An 18,152-nucleotide genomic window follows, 5' to 3' on the forward strand; every position below is an offset into this window, starting at 1 on the left:
AATTGGACAGGAATTTGCTTCTGCAACAGCATAACTAGTCTCCCTCATGCTCACTCTAATGATCCTTCTATTGCTTTGTCTCTTTCTGCTTGTAGCAATGGCCCATGTACATGGTGGACTACAGTGGAGTGAATGTGCAAGTCCATGGGAAGGTGAAATACTAGTAGAGGAAAAATATGCTATGCTACAGGAAGAGAATAGACATGAGAGGACTTTATCAAAGCTGTACTTATAACCACATCTCCAAGTTTCAGCTTTGCGCGTGTGCTGTTGCTTAAATACTCTTCTGACTGAAAATATAGGTTTGGATGTGTGTTTTGGAATGGTGGCGATTGCCAATATTAGGTGGCTTGGGTGGAAAGGTGAGGAGGAACTATAGAATCTGTGCATAATTTGTTGCAGGATGCTTTCTTTTATTTTGTCTTCCCCCACAAGTCCTGATGGGCTTTCTTGATACACCTATTTCAATAGTGCTTAAAAAAAACGCTATTCAAACCGACTGGGGTTATGTTATGGCACTAAGCTTATGGAACTCACAATTACTGAAGTACTCACCCTTTTAGATAATTTTTATCAGATCCAACATGGAGACTTTCGTTACGGGGTGTAACTACGGCACAAATGTATTGGATCAATCTGGTTTTACAACATTCAGATATTTGTATGAGTATTTATTTATTTATTTTGAAGATGGAAAAAAAAAACATGTGCAGGGATGTAAATTACAATGTTCAGTAATCTAAGTACTGAATCAAATGTCTCTACAACGCTAACTACTACTGTATGTAAACTCAAAAAGTATATCAGTTGAAATATGTTTGCCTTCAGGTGTGCGTACCGGTATTCTCCGTGGTAGGAATAACCCAAGGTGATAGCACTATATCTAAGAACAATTTTCATATTTTGTATAACTACATGGATTTTCTTTTATCACAGTACTTGTACATGGAGTTGAGATTTCTCAACTCGGCTTTTCTTATGTTTGTTCCACATCTGCGCTAAGTTGAAATGTCTCATTAAGTCAACATGAATGTAACGTGTGTAAAAGAAAGAATGGTCTGTGTTATCCTGTAACGATTGTCTCTGGATTCACCAGTATTTATATGCTGTACCTTAATGCCATTTAGGCCTTTGAAATAAAATGTGTTGCCTTGCACTTTCATTGGACTGCAGTGACTTTGTGTGTGATGAATGCAAGTTAAAATATATATATATATCTATATATAATTCTAAAGAAAGTTTAAACCTACTACTTTTGTATTCATATTGTGTCATTGACTGTCATGGTATCATTAGAGAAATTAAAAGTATATGATGGAGCTTTGAAAGGACAATTGACAGCTAAGTGCTTTTAACTACCTAAGACTTAGAGGCTTAAACATTTTTGAATTACATTTAAAAAAAACATCTGGCTGTCAGTAGCTTATGACAACAAGGTTAATATTAATATAGACGCTTATACCACACAAAAAAAGCTAATCCTGTGTCAAACACTACAAGTAACTTTAGCATATTTGACTCAGACACTTAAAATGAGTTTTCATTTTCGGTTTCATTCACATGTCATCATTTGCCAAGCAACTATTGTTGTTCAGACACAGAAATAGAATGAATAGAAAGGACATGGAAGCTCTTGGGTGCACTCAAAATGTCTGACTGGTATTGTGGTGCAATAACTTCCCTGGTAATTTGAAATGTTCTATCAACCAATGCTGGATTGCCATGGTAATGTAGAATGTTCATTCAAAAGATGCTGATTTGGGCTATGCAATGGAATGTATTTTTTTGTAATGTCAGTTGAGTTGACTCAACAATTCACAGCACATATTGAAAGGTACACGTCCTGCTTTAACTCTAGGTTGAAGACAACGGCATCACAATAATGCAGAGGTTCTACCGCTCCGAATCAACTATAGGACCAGCTCAAGCGTTGTAGCTACGCTGCCTGGGCAGAAGGCAAGCTGTCTGAAGCATATAAGGTTGGTGAAACAAGAAAACCATCTCGCTAGCTAACGTCTTGGTTGAAGATTACAAGTTTAAGATTTTACTGAGTTATAGTTCATATAAGGAAATCATGCATTGGCCCTAAATTATGGATTTCTCAAGACTGGGAATACAGATATGCATCTGTTGGTCACAGATACCTTAAAAAAAAAAAAAAGAGGTAGGGGTGGGGATCAGAAAACCTGTCAGTATCTGGTGTGACCACCATTTGCATCAAGTAGCGCGACATTTCTTTCACATAGTAGATCAGGCTATTAATTGTGGCCTGTGGAATGGAGTGCATCCCAAACATGTCTGGTGAGTATGCAGGCCATGGAAGAATGAACATTTTCAGCTTCCAGGGGCTATGCATTATCATGCTGAAACATGAGGTGATAGTGTAGGATGAATGGCACAACAATGGGCCTCGATCTCATCGCGGTATCTCTGCATTCAAATTGCCATTAATAAATGCAACCGCCACCATGGGGCATTCAATCCATTCACAACGTTGACATCAGCAAACTGCTCGCCCACACAATTGCCATCTGCCTGGTACAGTTGAAACCGGGTATCATCTGTGAAGAGCACACTTCTCCAGTGTGCCTGTGGCCTCTTGAGCTAAATTAATATTTAATTTATCTTGAGTGGCACTGCAACTCAGTGCTAGAGGCATCACTGGTTCAAATCCAGGCTGTATCACTACCGGCTGTGATTGGGAGTCCCATAGGGAGGTGCACAATTGGCCCAGCGTCGTCCGGGTTTGGCCCTCATTGTAAGTAAGAATTTGTTCTTAACTGACTTGGCTAGTTAAATAAAGGTTACTTTTTTTTTTTTAAATGGATACAAAAAAAAAATAATCAAAGGTGAGCATTTGCCCACTGAAGTTGGTTATGACGCCAAACTGCAGTCAGGTCAAGACCCTGGGGAGGGTTACGAGGAAGCAGATGAGCTCTCAGACGGTCCCGTAGGTGAAGAAGCCGGATGTGGAGGTTCTGGGCTGACGTGTTTACATGTGGTCTGCGGTTGTGAGGGTAGTTGGATGTACAGCCAAATTCTCTAAAACAACTTTGCAGGCAGTTTATGGTAGAGAAATTTATATTTAATTCTCTGGTGAACATTCCTGTGGTCCTTCTGTGGCTCAGTTGGTAGAGCATGGCGCTTGTAACGCCAGGGTAGTGGGTTTGATTCCCGGGACCACCCATACGTAGAATGTATGCACACATGACTGTAAGTCGCTTTGGATAAAAGCGTCAGCTAAATGGCATATATTATATATTATATTATATATTAGTCAGCATGCCAATTGCACACTCCCTCAAAACTTAAGACATCTGTAGAGTTGCCTTTTACTGTCCACGGCACAGGGTGCACCTGTGTAATGATCATGCCGTTTAATCAGCTTCTTGATATGCCACACCTGTCAGGTGGATGGATTCTTTTAGCAAAGCAGAAACGCTCAATAACAGAGATGTAAACACATTTGTTCACAAAATGAGAGAGAAATATGCTTTTTTTGTGCATATGTAAAATTTCTGGGATCTTTTATTGCAGCTCATAAAACCAACACTTATCATGTTGTTTATTTTAGTTCAGTATAGATAACTAACCCTGCTTTTAAGATGCCGAAAAGCTGTTACATACCGATTTGTTTGAACAATAGTAGGAGAAAAGTAGGAGAAAACCACTAAATTAAATTATATCAACTGCCCAAGGACCAGATTAGGCTAAACTCATGGTTAGGCTATTATGCCACGATGATGATGTAAAACTGTGGGTTTCGGTTACTCGACACATTTATGTGTTCGAACAACTTCATCACTTGTTTGTATCGAACTAGCTATGTGTATTGCGCAAAGCTTGCTCGTTAGCTGGTAGTAAGGACTAGTGAGCTGTATCGGTCAAAATAACAGCTATAATTTTACTCTGCATTTGGATATTTATGCAAAACTGAAGATTCCACCAAGTAGGTGTAGTTATCGCCATAAACTACTTTGGGCCATTTGGTAGGGTGTCTCCCCAGCTTTTCGGTCTCTGTCAAGTTGAAAATACATAATATATATAGGCAAGCCAACAATAATCAACTTTTCTAAATACCTCGACATTTCCAAGGCAAGCAAAAACATGAAAGTAGTTACACAACATATATAAGACTCGCGAATTAGATCTAGATTAATTTATCTTGATAGCCAGCCAGCTAACAGGCGAAAAAGCTGGAAGTAAACAAACGGTGACTTAAGTATAACGCGACGGCTTTACCTTCAGCGTTAGAAGGTCTGGTAACAAATTAGTGGCTGAATAAGTATCATGCAAATAATTTGTGGCAACTGAAAATGTTTATTGAAACGACAAAATAAAGTGTCAGCGTAGCCTAGTGGTTAGAGCGTTGGACTAGTAACCGGAAGGTTGCGAGTTCAAACCCCCGAGCTGACAAGGTACACATCTGTCGTTCTGCCCCTGAACAGGCAGTTAACCCACTGTTCCCAGGCCGTCATTGAAAATAAGAATATGTTCTTAACTGACTTGCCTGGTTAAATAAAGGTAAAATAAAAAAATAAAAATTAGGATGACGCCCAAGATACCCGTAATCGGGGGCGTGGTCATGTAAAGTTATGCCTCGCGGTGTGTATCTATTATTGGGTTTGAATGGGGAAGGCCCTTCTATTCATTCTATTTCTGTGGTTCAGACAGATTGGTGGCTAGCCAGTTTGGGTTGGTATACAATGTATGATTAGCATAGATATATACATTTCCGAATCGAAGGATTCATTGCTTCGCCAAAATGTTTTTTATACGTTTGCTTGAACGTTTACCGCCTGACCTGGAAACAGTCGTATTGTAAAAATGAGGCATTTTAAGAATCCAAGCTAGATGGCTAGCTTTGCTAGCGTAACGTTAGCCAATTTGCTAGCTAACCGTTAGCGGACTAATCGTGTAAACGTTAGTTATTTTGGTTTTCTAGCTAACGTTACATTTTACTGATGGGATACCGTTAGCTGGCAAGGTGTCCTGTAGTTTGTCCCTCTGACTTCCTAAACCTATCTAACGTTCGTTTACCAGCCTCCGCCTTATTCCCTTAACTATCGTTTCGTTTACTGGATTTGACGTAACATTAGCTGGCACTGGCTAGTAGCTGCAAGATATGGCAACTGCCTCTAGCTCCTGTGTGGGGAGAAATGTGTCTAGAAATGGATCCTCTGTCTCGACCCCGACCTCGGGAGCACCTGGACAATCACAGCCTATGGTCGTTGTATGGGAATGGCAGGATGATCTTGGCGTCTGGCTACCGTACAGCGGCCAGGTGAGCGGCTACATAGAACAATGTTTCTCTTCTCCGCGGGGACACAGGAGTGGGGGTCCTGGCTCCACCAGTATCTGGCTCGGACAATCAGATTCCAGTTTGTCGCCTTATCTTATAGACATACCAAGCTTGAAGCAGTTCCGCCAAGATACAGGTAAGGAAATTAAGCCACTGCCCTATGTATGCTTTACATTACAACTCAACTGAAGCCTTAGAGCTTTAGTTTTAATGCCCTAACTAGCGCAGCGCTATATAGCTAGCTGTTGTTGTGATCATGTGTGAGCCACCATAAACCAAACATAATCGCATTGCTAAACTTGATAACAGCTATAGCGAAGAGTCAGCTACTTGTCTATTTCCCAGCGATGGCAACGCTTTCTTTGGCTAACTAGTTAGCTGGCTAACTGTAACTGAAATCTCACAGAGATTATATTAAGCCAGGGATATACACTACGTGACCAAAACTGTGGCGCCTTAAGTTACTCATCGAACATCTAATTCCAAAATCAAGTGCATTAATATGCATTTGGTCCCCCTTCGCTGCTATAACAGCCATCACTCCTCAAATCCAACTTTATTGGTCACATGGTTAGCAGATGTTATTGTGAGTGAAATGCTTGTGAAATGCTTGTGCTTCTGGGAAGGCTTTCCACTAGATGTTGGATCATTGCGGGGACTTGCTTCCTTTCTGCAACGAGCATTAGTGAGGTCGGGCACTGATGTCAGAGTATCAATTCATCCCAAAGGTGTTCGATGGGGTTGAGGTCAGGACTTCCACATTGATCTCAACAAACGATTTCTATATGGACCTTGCTTTGTGCATGGAGGTATTGTCATGCTGAAACAGGAAAGGGCCTTCCCCAAACTCTTGCCACAATGTTGGAAGCACAGAATCATTTACAATGTCATTGTATGTTGTAACATTAAGATTTCCCTTCACTGGAACTAAGGGGCCTAGCGCTTCTTAATCAAAGCATTTACAGTTGACCGGTGCAGCTCTAGTAGGGCTGAAATTTGACGAACTGAGTTGTTGGAAAGGTGGCGTCCTATGACGGTGCCACGTTGAAAGTCACTGAGCTCTTCAGTAAGGCCATTCTACTGCCAATGTTTGTCTATGGAGATTGCATGACTGTGTGCTCAATTTTATACACCTGTCAGCAACGGGTGTGGCTAAAATAGCAGAGTCCACTAATTTGAAGGGGGGTCCACATACAATATATATGTATACACAAAAGTATATAAAATGGACAATCCATTTTAATGCAGACTAGATCTAAACATTAATAATTGAAAATGACAAATTACCCAATGGCTCATGAGAATTTTATGGTTAAAAAAGTGGGGGTGCAGATGCTCTGCTCAGGCGTTAATGGATGTTCAGTGTACTAAGTTGACATCATGAACCACACTACTACTAGACTAAGACTATAATTAATAAATAGTTTGGCATTCACTGATGTCTATTGCATAATCTTCTGTGCAAAGCACTTTTGCCTCATGAGTACATTATTAATTCTGTGTTGTTCTTTTCTCTCTAGGGAAAACGCGGTCTGTACGCCGTCAATTGTTTGCCCAGTCCTCAGGCTTGGGTAGCGGAGTATATTGGGAGTGGGTGAATGACGAAGGAGGATGGACTCCATACGAGACTCGCACTTCTATCCTACTAGAACACAGCTACCAGGCACGGCAGGCCACGGCGGACATTGTCTCACACGGCTATAACTACATAGTGGACCTCACGGCGCTGGCCCAGGTCAACAAGGCCACGGGCTACCGGCGACAGGTACGACGGCAGGGTAACCTCCCCTACCCACTGGCATCTGGTGCATCCGTCATACACTCGGGCCCGTCCTGCTCCTGCCAGCAGTGTCTGAGCCACAGCAGCACTGGCCCCATGTCCAGCCGCTCGCGCCATTCCTTCTCGTCGGGGCAGCTGAGCCGGCCTAGCCTCCAGGTCCCTAGCAGGGCGACTGGAGCTCACCCCACCTCAGTGTACTCACCCTACCCCAGGAGGCCACTTTCTGTGGGGGGAATGGCGTGGGGAGGCCCCTGGCCACTGGCACCCTCCGCTAGTCAACTCCCTGGAGCTCAACTGGCCTTGTCCACCAGTGCCAATGGCTTAAGGTGGGTCCTCAGGTCCATCTTATGGCCTTTTCAACCGGCTTTGTTGACATTGTTTGAAAAGTAATTGTTGACTCATTTAGGAGCTTATCCATTTAGACTAATAATCTTTGAGTTGAGTAAGGCATAGCCTACTGATAGAGGGTCTGATTGACATTTAGGCAGAGTTTACACAGGCAGCCCAATTCTGATATTTTTCCCAATTATTGGAAAATTATCAGATCTGATTGCTCAAAAGACCAATTAGTGGCAAAAGATCAGAATTGGACTGTCTGTAAACGCCGCCTTAGACCCAATTGTTGTTTTGAACCAATTTACTTCTATGATCTATAATTTCATCTTGAGCTAAGTGACATATTGTTATGATTTGGGGTTAAACTGCAGTATGTCATAGAGTGCTGAATCTGAAAGATTCACAAACACTGTGCAAAAACACCAGGATAAGCTGTTTTGTTGACCTCCACTAAAGAGGAAGTGGTGTTACGCAGGATAGGAAACATGATTTGTGACCCAAAGCTCTGCTTGGTCAATACGCCGCTGATGTTTTTAAAGGGTTACATTACATCAACTGCTGCGTGTCACACACACTTCCTCCCATTGTTGTCACCATGTGGTCCCTGGTTGTAGTAGGCTTAGGCTATGTCACACCATGTGACGAACAAAGCACCCGGACGAAAGCTTTTGACGGTCATATAGCATTTTTGTTTTCAATAATACCTTAGTGGCACTATTTCTGAATGTTTTGAAGCAGACTTGATGCCACACAGCGCCTGCCAAATATTCTTAAAATAACTTGAGTGAAAAGTGGCAGCATTCAGCAATGTTGAACATAAACATTCACATTACTCCAGATCCTTATCAACTTGGAGAGAAAGCACACAAAGTACAGTGCATTCAGAAAGTATACAGACCCCTTTTTTCACAATTTATGTTACAGCCTTATTCTAAAAATATATATTTAATTTTTGCCCCAAAAAACCAAACAGATATCTTATTTACATAAGTATTCGGACCCTTTGCTATGAGACTCGACATTGCACTCATCCTTGATGTTTCTACAATTTGATTGGAGTCCACCTAGGGCTGGGCGATATATGGCAAATCAATTATCACGATATCTATATATTTTTTTTCATTCGATAACGATAATTATCATGATATTAATCAAATAATGTTTAAAAGGTACATATCTGCTTCAGACTCAATAATGCCTAATGCCTTAACAAACTACTAGGCAGGTAGCCTAGTGGTTAGAGCGTTGGGCCAGTAACCAAAAGGTTGCTAGATCGAATCCCCAAGGTAAAAATCTGTCATTCTACCCCTGAAGAAGGCAGTTAAACCACTGTTCCCTGATAGGCCATCATTGTAAATAAGAAGTTGTTCTTAACTGACTTGGCTAGTTAAATAAAGGTTCCATAAAATAAAAATTGTGAGCTACACATAAAATTATACTTTAAGAAAAAATTATTCCATGTTCGCGGCCAGGGACCACGTACCTGGGGTCAATAAAACTGATAAGCCTCTTGAAACCTTCCTTTTTGACTGTGCTAATTGGTAGCATGTCCTTAGCAATGCAATGCATAATAGCATTTGTGATGTCTTTGTCTTTTTGATGTTTGCTTGTAGGGCATAAACTCTGTCAGTGTTGACTGCTTCAGGCAAACATTCCTAGATTGGCTGGTGCTTGAGAGGCATTCATCTTCATCTCAGCCGTCTTTTGGATGGGACGTTAAACGGATGTCCTGACTCTCTGAGGTCATTAAAGATCCCATGGCACTTATCGTAAGAGTAGGGGTGTTAACCCCGGTGTCCTGGCTAAATTCCCAATCTGGCCCTCAAACCATCATGGTCACCTAATAATCCCCAGTTTACAATTGGTTCATTCATCCCCCTCCTCTCCCCTGTAACTATTCCCCAGGTCGTTGCTGCAAATGAGAACGTGTTCTCAGTCAACTTACCTGGTAAAATAACAGATAAATAAATAAACTTGAGGTGCTAACTGTCTTTTGGTGGGCGTATACCTCGCCACGCACATATTGTCACTTCTCCGCACGTTCCTGCTGTGTCAGAGGTGAAATGGACTGCTGTACCTAATTATTCAATATCGACCCTATCGGAAATTAATCTAAACGTTTTATATCGTTATTGAGGGAAGTAATTACTGATTACTGTAATTATTGATTTAGCGCCCAGCCCTAAGTCCACCTGTGGTAAATTCAATTGATTGGACATGATTTGGAACTGCACACACCTGTCAGTAAAAGGCACATGACAGCCCACTTGGCATTTGCCAAAAGGCACCTAAAGACACTGACCACGAGAAACAAGATTCGATGGTCTGATGACCTCTGGCCTGAATGCCAAGCATCATGTCTGGAGGAAACCTGGAACCATCCCAAAGGTGATGTGTGGTGGTGGCAGCAACATGCTGTGGGGAGGTTTTTCAGAGGCAGAGACTGGCAGACTAGTCAGGATCAATGAAAAAAAGATGAAAACCTGCTACAGAGTGCTCAGGACCTCAAACTGGGGCAACGATGTATGTACCTTCCAACAGGACGACGACCCTAAGCACACAGCCAAGACCACGTAGAAGTCGCTTTGGGACATATCTCTGAATGTCCTTGAGTGGCTCAGCCAGAAGCCGGACTTGAACCCGATCGAACATCTCTGAAGAGACCTGAAAATAGCTGTGCAGCAACGCTCCCCATCCAACCTGACAGAGCTTGAGAGGATTTGCACAGAAGAATGGGAGAAATTCCCCAAATATAGGTGTGCCAAGCTTGTAGCGTCATACCCAAGAAGACTCGAGGCTGTAATCGCTGCCAAAGGTGCTTCTACAAAGTACTGAGTCAAGGGTCTGAATACTTATGTTAATATGATATCAGTTTTTATTATTGATACATTTCTAAACTTGTTTTTGCCTTGTCATTATGGGGTATTGTGTGTATATTGATGAGGGGGGTAAGAACAATTTAATCAATTTTAGAATAGGTCTGTAACGTAACAAAATGTGGAAAAGGTTCAAGGTGTCACAATACTTTCCAAAGGCACTGTATCTGACGCACTGGATTAGGGCTGGGAATTACCAAGGACCTCACAACACGATATTATCGCAATACATAGGCTTGTATTGCAATTCTCAGGGTTCTATATGTATTGCTATTTGATGCTCCAAATATTGATCACTATATATCTGCTGCAGAGGTGAGAAAACGAGTTTTGATCAGTGAGGAAAATAAAAGTGCTGAAAACATGTTAGCTCACCATTTAATAAGATGCCGAACCAAATTTATAGGATGAAAAATACTGGCTTTTTGGAGCAGGTACAGATGACTACTGGTAGCTAATGCTACCTAAAGTATTACAACTATATACACTGCTCAAAAAAAAATGGAACACTAAAATAACACATCCTATATCTGAATGAATTAAATATTCTTATTAAATACTTTTTTCTTTACAAAGTTGAATGTGCTGACAAAAAAATCACACGAAAAAATTATCAATGGAAATCAAATTTATCAACCCATGGAGGTCTGGATTTGGAGTCACACTCAAAATTAAAGTGGAAAACCACACTTCAGGCTGTTACAACGTTGATGTAATGTCCTTAATACAAGCCAAAATGAGGCTCAGTAGTGTGTGTGGCCTCCATGTGCCTGCATGACCTCCCTACAATGCCTGGGCATGCTCCTGATGAGGTGGCGGATGGTCTCCTGAGGGATCTCCTCCCAGTCCTGGACTAAAGCATCCGCCAACTCCTGGACAGTCTGTGGTGCAACGTGGCGTTGGTGGATGGAGCAAGACATGATGTCCCAGATGTGCTCAATTGGATTCAGGTCTGGGGAACGGGCGGGCCAGTCCATAGCATCAATGCCTTCCTCTTGCAGGAACTGCTGACACACTCCAACCACATGAGGTCTAGCATTGTCTTGCATTAGGAGGAACCCAGGGCCAAACGCACCAGCATATGGTCTCACAGGGGGTCCGATGATCTCATCTCGGTACCTAATGGCAGTCAGGCTACCTCTGGCGAGTACATGGAGGGCTGTGCGGCCCCCCCAAAGAAATGCCACCCCACACCATGACTGACCCACCGAAAACCGGTCATGCTGGAGGATGTTGCAGGCAGCAGAACGTTCTCCACGGCGTCTCCAGACTCTGTCACATGTGCTCAGTGTGAACCTGCTTTCATCTGTGAAGAGCACAGGGCGCCAGTGGCGAATTTGCCAATCTTTGTGTTCTCTGGCAAATGCCAAACGTCCTGCACGGTGTTGGGCTGTAAGCACAACCCCCACCTGTGAATGTCGGGCCCTCATACCACCCTCATGGAGTCTGTTTCTGACCGTTTGAGCAGACACATGCACATTTGTGGCCTGCTGGAGGTCATTTTGCAGGGCTCTGGCAGTGCTTCTCCTTGCACAAAGGTGGAGGTAGCAGTCCTGCTGCTAGTCCTGCTGTTGCCCTCCTACGGCCTCCTCCATGTCTCCTGATGTATTGGCCTGTCTCCTGGTAGCGCCCTCCATGCTCTGGACACTACGCTGACAGACACAGCAAACCTTCTTGCCACAGCTCGCATTGATGTTCCATCCTGGATGAGCTGCACTACCTGAGCCACTTGTGTGGGTTGTAGACTCCGTCTCATGCTACCACTAGAGTGAAAGCACTGCCAGCATTCAAAAGTGACCAAAACATCAGCCAGGAAGCATAGGAACTGAGAAGAGGTCTATGGTCACCACCTGCAGAACCACTCCTTTATTGGGGGTGTAATGCTAATTGCCTATAATGTCCACCTGCTGTCTATTCCATTTGCACAGCAGCATGTGAAATGTGTCAATCAGTGTTGATTCCTAAGTGGACAGTTTGATTTCACAGAAGTGTGATTGACTTGGAGTTACATTGTGTTGTTTAAGTGTTCCCTTTATTTTTTTGAGCAGTGTATATTACAGTTGATGTCGGAAGTTTACATACACCTTAGGCAAATACATTTAAACTCAGTTTTACACAATTCCTGACATTTAATCCTAAAAAAATCTCTTAGGTCAGTTAGCATCACCACTTTATTTTATGAATGTGAAATGTCAGAATAAAATATTTCAGATTTGATTTCTTTCATCACATTCTCAGTGGGTCAGACCTTGACATAAACTCAATTAGTTTTTGGTACCATTGCCTTTAAATTGTTTAACTTGGGTCAAGTGTTTCGGGTAGCCTTCCATAAGCTTCCCACAATAAGTTGGGTGAATTTTGTCCCATTCCTCCTGACAGAGCTGGTGTAACTGAATCAGATTTGTAGGCCCCCTTGCACACTTTTAGTTCTGCTCAAACATTTTCTATAGGACTGAGGTCAGGGCTTTGTGATGGCCACTCCAATACCTTGACTTTATTGCACCTCCTGCAGTAAAGCACCCCCACATCATGATGCTGTCATCCCCGTGCTTCACGGTTGGGATGGTGTTCTTTGGCTTGCAAGCATCCCCCCTTTTCCTCCAAACATAACGATGGTCATTATGGTCAAACAGTTCTATTTTTGTTTCATCAGACCAGAGGACATTTCTCCAAAAAGTACAATCTTTGTCCCCATGTGCAGTTGCAAACCGTAGTCTTTTTTTTATGGCGGTTTTGGAGCAGTGGCTTCTTCCTTTCTGAGCGGCCTTTCAGGTTATGTCGACATAGGACATGTTTTACTGTGGATATAGATACTTTTGTACCTGTTTCCTCCAGCATCTTCACAAGGTTCTTTGCTGTTGTTCTGGGATTGATTTGCACTTTTCGCACTAAAGTACGTTCATCTCTAGGAGACAGAACGTGTCTCCTTCCTCAGAGGTATGACGGCTGTGTGGTCCCATGGTGTTTATTCTTGCATACTATTGTTTGTACAGATGGACGTGGTACCTTTCAGGCGTTTGGAAATTGCTCCCAAGGATGAATCAGACTTGTGGAGGTCTACAATTTTGTTTCTGACGTCTTGACTGATTTAGTTTGATTTTCCCATGATGTCAAGCAAAGAAACAATGAGTTTGAAGGTAGGCCTTGAAATACATCCACAGGTACACCTCCAATTGACTCAAATTTTGTCAATTAGCCTATCAGAAGCATCTAAAGCCATGACATCATTTTCTGGAATTTTCCAAGATGTTTAAAGGCACAGTCAACGTATTGTATGTAAACTTCTGACCCACTAGAATTGTGATAGTGAAATAATCTGTCTGTAAACAATTGTTGGAAAAATGACTTGTCATGCACAACGTAGATGTCCTAACCGACTTGACAAAACTATAGTTTGTTATCAAGAAATGTGTGGAGTGGTTGAAAAAGAGTTTTAATGACACCAACCTTAGTGTATGTAAACTTCTGACTTCAGTTGTATATACAGTACCATACACATGTTTCTTTATTTTTTCTATTGTCTACTTTGTAGAATAAGAGAGCAGAAATCAAAACTATGAAATAACATGGAAACGTGTAGGATGCAAAAAAGTGTTAAAACAAATCAATATATTTTCTAATCTTTAAAAGAGCCTCCCTTTGCCTTGATGACAGCTTTGCACACTCTTGGCATTCTCCCAACAGTCTTGAAGGAGTTCCCATATATGTTGTGCTCCTTAGTGGCGCAGCGGTCTAAGGCAATGCCTTGCAGTGCTAGAGGCATCACCACATACAGCCCGATCGAAGCAAGGTATCACATCCGGCCGTGATCGAGAGTCCCATAGTGCTGCGCACAATTGGCCAAGCGTCGTCCGGGTTAGAGGAGGGTTTGTCTGGACTATTCCGTCATTGTAAAATAAGAATTTTTCATAACTGACTGGCCAAGTTAAATAAATTAAAATATATGTTGCACATTTGTTGGCTGCTTTTCCTTCACTTCGCGGTCCAACTCATCTCAAACCATCTCAATTGGCTTGAGATCGGGTGGTTATGGAGTCCAGGTCTTATGTGGCACTCCATCACTCTCCTTGGAGTCACTCGATCACTCTCCTTGGAGTCACTCCATCACTCTCCTTACACAGCCTGGTAGGTGTGTTGGGCCATTTTCATGTTGAAAAACAAATAATAAACCTAATAAGCACAAACCATATGGGATGGTGTATCGCTGCAGAATGCTGTGGTAGCCATGCTGATTAAGTGTGCCTTGAATTCTAAATAAATTACTAAATGTCACCAGCAAAGCACCATTACACCACCACCTCCATGCTTCACGGTGGGAACCACACATGCGGAGATCATCAGTTTACGTATTCTGCGTCTTACAAAGGCATGGTGGTTGGAACTAATAATGTCACATTTAGACTCGTCAGACCAAGGACAGATTTAGCCTAGTCTGATGGCCATTGCTTTTGTTTATTGGCCCAAGCAAGTCTCTTCTTATTTTTGGTGTCCTTTAGTAGTGGTTTCTTTGCAGCAATCGACCATGAAGGCCTGATTCACGCAGTCTCCTCTGAACAGTTGATGTTGAGATGTCTGTTACTTTAACTCTGAAGCATTTATTTGGGCTGCAATTTCTGAGGCTGGTAACTCTCTAATGAACATATCCTCTGCAGCCGAGGTAACTCAGGGTCTTCCTTTCTTGTGCTGTTCCTCATGAGAGCCAGTTTCATCATAGCGCTTGATGGTTTTTGTGACTGCACTTGCAGAAACTTTCAAAGTTCTTGACATTTTCCGGATTGGCTGACCTACATGTCTTCAAGTAATGATGGACTGTCGTTTCTCTTTGCTTATTTGAGCTGTTCTTGCCATAATATGGATTTGGTATATTTTACCAAATAGGACTGTCTTCTGTATAGCACCCCTACCTTGTCACAACATAACTGTTTGGCTCAAACGCATTAAGAATGACTTTTTATTTTATTTACATAGGCAAGTCAGTTAAGAACAAATTCTTATTTACATTGACGGCCTAGGAACAGTGGGTTAACTGCCTTGTTCAGGGGCAGAACGACAGATTCTTTACCTTGTCAGCTCGAGGATTCGATCTAGCAACCTTTCGGTTACTGGCCCAACGCTCTAACCACTATGTTAAATAAATTCCACAAATTAACTTTTAACAAGGCACATCTGTTAAATGAAATGCTTTCCAGGTGAGTACCTCATGAAGCTGGTTGAGAGTGCCTAGAGTGTGCAAAGCTGTTATCAAGGCAAATGGTGGCTACTTTGAAGAATCTAAAATATACACTTTTTTTGCTTACTACATGATTCTATATGTGTTATTTTATAGTTTCATGTCTACACTATTATTCTACAATGTAGAAAAATAAGAAAATCCTGGAATGAGTGTGTCCAAACTTTTGACTGCTACTGTATACATATACACACTGTAGGTATCGGTTCACTAGATATGCGTAACTGTGGTAGGCTCTCTCTGCATGTGTTCTGGAATACTTGCAGCAGGACTTCTCTGCTTTTGCTCTGCTCTCTCTTGGGCACCACTGAACACAGGCCTCAGTGGAACAACATGACAGTTTTGGAAACCAGGAGGAAATACTGCACAGTGCACCGTAGTACCCCTGGCCATTGTCTAACGTGGAGCAGGAAAGCCAGATTTCTGGGGGTCCATTGTTCTCCTCCTCATGGGGGCAGGTTCAACTCTGAACACAGGCAGGCATGTTTTAGCAAGGCCACGCTAGCTCCCCATCCATCATTAATCAGAGGAAGGACATTTATCTTCTGTGGATTTCCTAGCTTTTTAGTTTAGAATGTTGAAAGTTGAGAAATTCAAATCGTAACCTTTTAGTATTGTTATTGATATAATTGTTAATCTGCAGTGACAGGCCGCAGAACTATTCAATATAGATGATATCGTGGATGGATTCTGCAGTGTCTAGAGCTCTTTTTTTTTCTTTGAGAGAGAGAAACCACCACATCAGTTCTTCATTTGATTGCTTATGCAATGGTGTGTACGGATTCGTATGTGTGCCTTTTGGCCTTCACCATGCTCCGTTAATATCTGTTTTCCTGTTTCTTCTGCCACAGTATCCCCACCATCCCTGTGCAACTGAATGGATCCACCAGTGTGAGCTCAGCCCTGGCAGGTAAAGAGGTCCCAAGTAAATTCATCCAATTTTCACATCCCCAATGGTGGTACTACCTGTATTCTTACAGTCCCCATCCATGTGAATTCTAGCGGTTTCGGTAAAGCATTGTTTTTCTTGTTGACGATGGCAGAACCTTCTGCTCCATGAGGTTACGTCTCAGTGTGAAAGTAAGAGGGTGAAAAAGTGTTGCGTTTTCACACTCATAAGTTTTAAAATCGATGTTCGTTGACATACTTTGTTTCAGCCAAATGTGTAGCCTATGGCAAGCTTTAGTAAGCTTATCTGATAGACCTGACAGATTTTAGAGGCACAGCTTTTGTTGACCAGTCATTAAAGCAGTGATACAGAGAACTCCTTTGTGATTTCATGGCAATGGCCTGTCACTGTCTATGGTGTGAAAGCCATTGTGTCTCTCTAGACAACTAGCCTAGCACCTCAGTTTATCGCTGTGCACATTCTCCACAGACCAGGCCCTTGTGCACCAACCAGGCTTGTTTCTTGTCAGTTGCCCAGCCCATGATGTAATTTATTTTCCAGGGTAGTCTCAGGGGTTTGTGGTCTTAATGAAAAGGAATAGTTAAAGCAATAGTTCACTTTTTTTCTTTCTCGTTACATTTTCCGTTACACTTAGGATGTTGTAGTTTTATCCAAACCGTTTATTTTATTTGTTATATGGTTATTTCGCAAAATGTCCTAGCTAGCAGTTAATCTTTTTACGCAAAAAAAAAAATCTCATTCCTGTTGAACCAGCAGATAGGCCACCAGAGAGACAGACTGAGCATATATACAGTGGGGCAAAAAAGTATTTAGTCAGCCACCAATTGTGCAAGTTCTCCCACTTAAAAAGATGAGAGAGGCCTATAATTTTCATCATAGGTACACTTCAACTATGACAGACAAAATGAGAAGAAAAATCCAGAAATTCACATTTGTAGGATTTTTTTATTAATTAATTTGCAAATTATGGGGGAAAATAAGTATTTGGTCACCTACAAATAAGCAAGATTTCTGGCTCTCACAGACCTGTAACTTCTTCTTTAAGAGGCTCCTCTGTCCTCCACTCATTACCTGTATTAATGGCACCTGTTTGAACTTATCAGTATAAAAGACACCTGTCCACAACCTCAAACAGTCACACTCCAAACTCCACTATGGCCAAGACCAAAGAGCTGTCAAAGGACACCAGAAACAAAATTGTAGACCTGCACCAGGCTGGGAAGACTGAATCTGCAATAGGTAAGCAGCTTGGTTTGAAGAAAATCAACTGTGGGAGCAATTATTAGGAAATGGAAGACATACAACACCACTGATAATCTCACTCGATCTAGGGCGCCGCGCAAGAACTTGCCCCTTGGGGTCAAAATGATCCCAAGAACGGTGAGCAAAAATCCCAGAACCACACGGGGGGACCTAGTGAATGACCTGCAGAGAGCTGGGACCAAAGTAACAAAGCCTACCATCAGCAAGGTCATTGAAGATGGAACGTGGTTGGGTCTTTCAGCATGACAATGATACCAAACACACCACCCGGGCAACGGAGTGGCTTCTTAAGAAGCATTTCAAGGTCCTGGAGTGGCCTAGCCAGTCTCCAGATCTCAACCCCATAGATAATCTTTGGATGGAGTTGAAAGTCCGTGTTGCCCAGCAACAGCCCCAAAACATCACTGCTCTAGAGGAGATCTGCATGGAGGAATGGGCCAAAATACCAGCAACAG

At 42.3% G+C, this 18,152-nt stretch overlaps 2 protein-coding genes across 10 annotated transcripts in view; both read left to right on the plus strand.

The window, feature by feature from the left end:
- Nucleotides 1-1,162, plus strand: part of LOC118390926 (general transcription factor II-I repeat domain-containing protein 1-like) — a 50,478-nt gene extending 49,316 nt beyond the window's left edge. For all 7 annotated transcript variants that reach the window (XM_035781765.1, XM_035781762.2, XM_052457697.1 and 4 more), the window contains exon 27: nt 96-1,162. In XM_035781765.1, coding sequence (XP_035637658.1) covers nt 96-164 — 69 coding nt within the window. In that variant the 3' untranslated portion in view covers nt 165-1,162. The remainder of the gene's footprint in view (nt 1-95) is intronic.
- A 3,183-nt stretch (nt 1,163-4,345) lies between these two features.
- Nucleotides 4,346-18,152, plus strand: part of LOC118390927 (probable E3 ubiquitin-protein ligase DTX2) — a 29,018-nt gene continuing 15,211 nt past the window's right edge. For 2 of the 3 annotated variants that reach the window (XM_052457700.1, XM_052457701.1), the window contains exons 1-3: nt 4,346-5,438; nt 6,823-7,408; nt 16,376-16,434. In XM_052457700.1, the coding sequence (XP_052313660.1) occupies nt 5,126-5,438; nt 6,823-7,408; nt 16,376-16,434 (958 nt within the window). In that variant the 5' untranslated portion in view covers nt 4,346-5,125. The remainder of the gene's footprint in view (nt 5,439-6,822; nt 7,409-16,375; nt 16,435-18,152) is intronic. The other variant, XM_052457699.1, reaches the window with a different exon arrangement.

This window comes from Oncorhynchus keta, chromosome 12 (assembly GCF_023373465.1).
Source record: "Oncorhynchus keta strain PuntledgeMale-10-30-2019 chromosome 12, Oket_V2, whole genome shotgun sequence".
In the NCBI taxonomy this organism is placed as follows: Eukaryota; Metazoa; Chordata; class Actinopteri; order Salmoniformes; family Salmonidae; genus Oncorhynchus; species Oncorhynchus keta.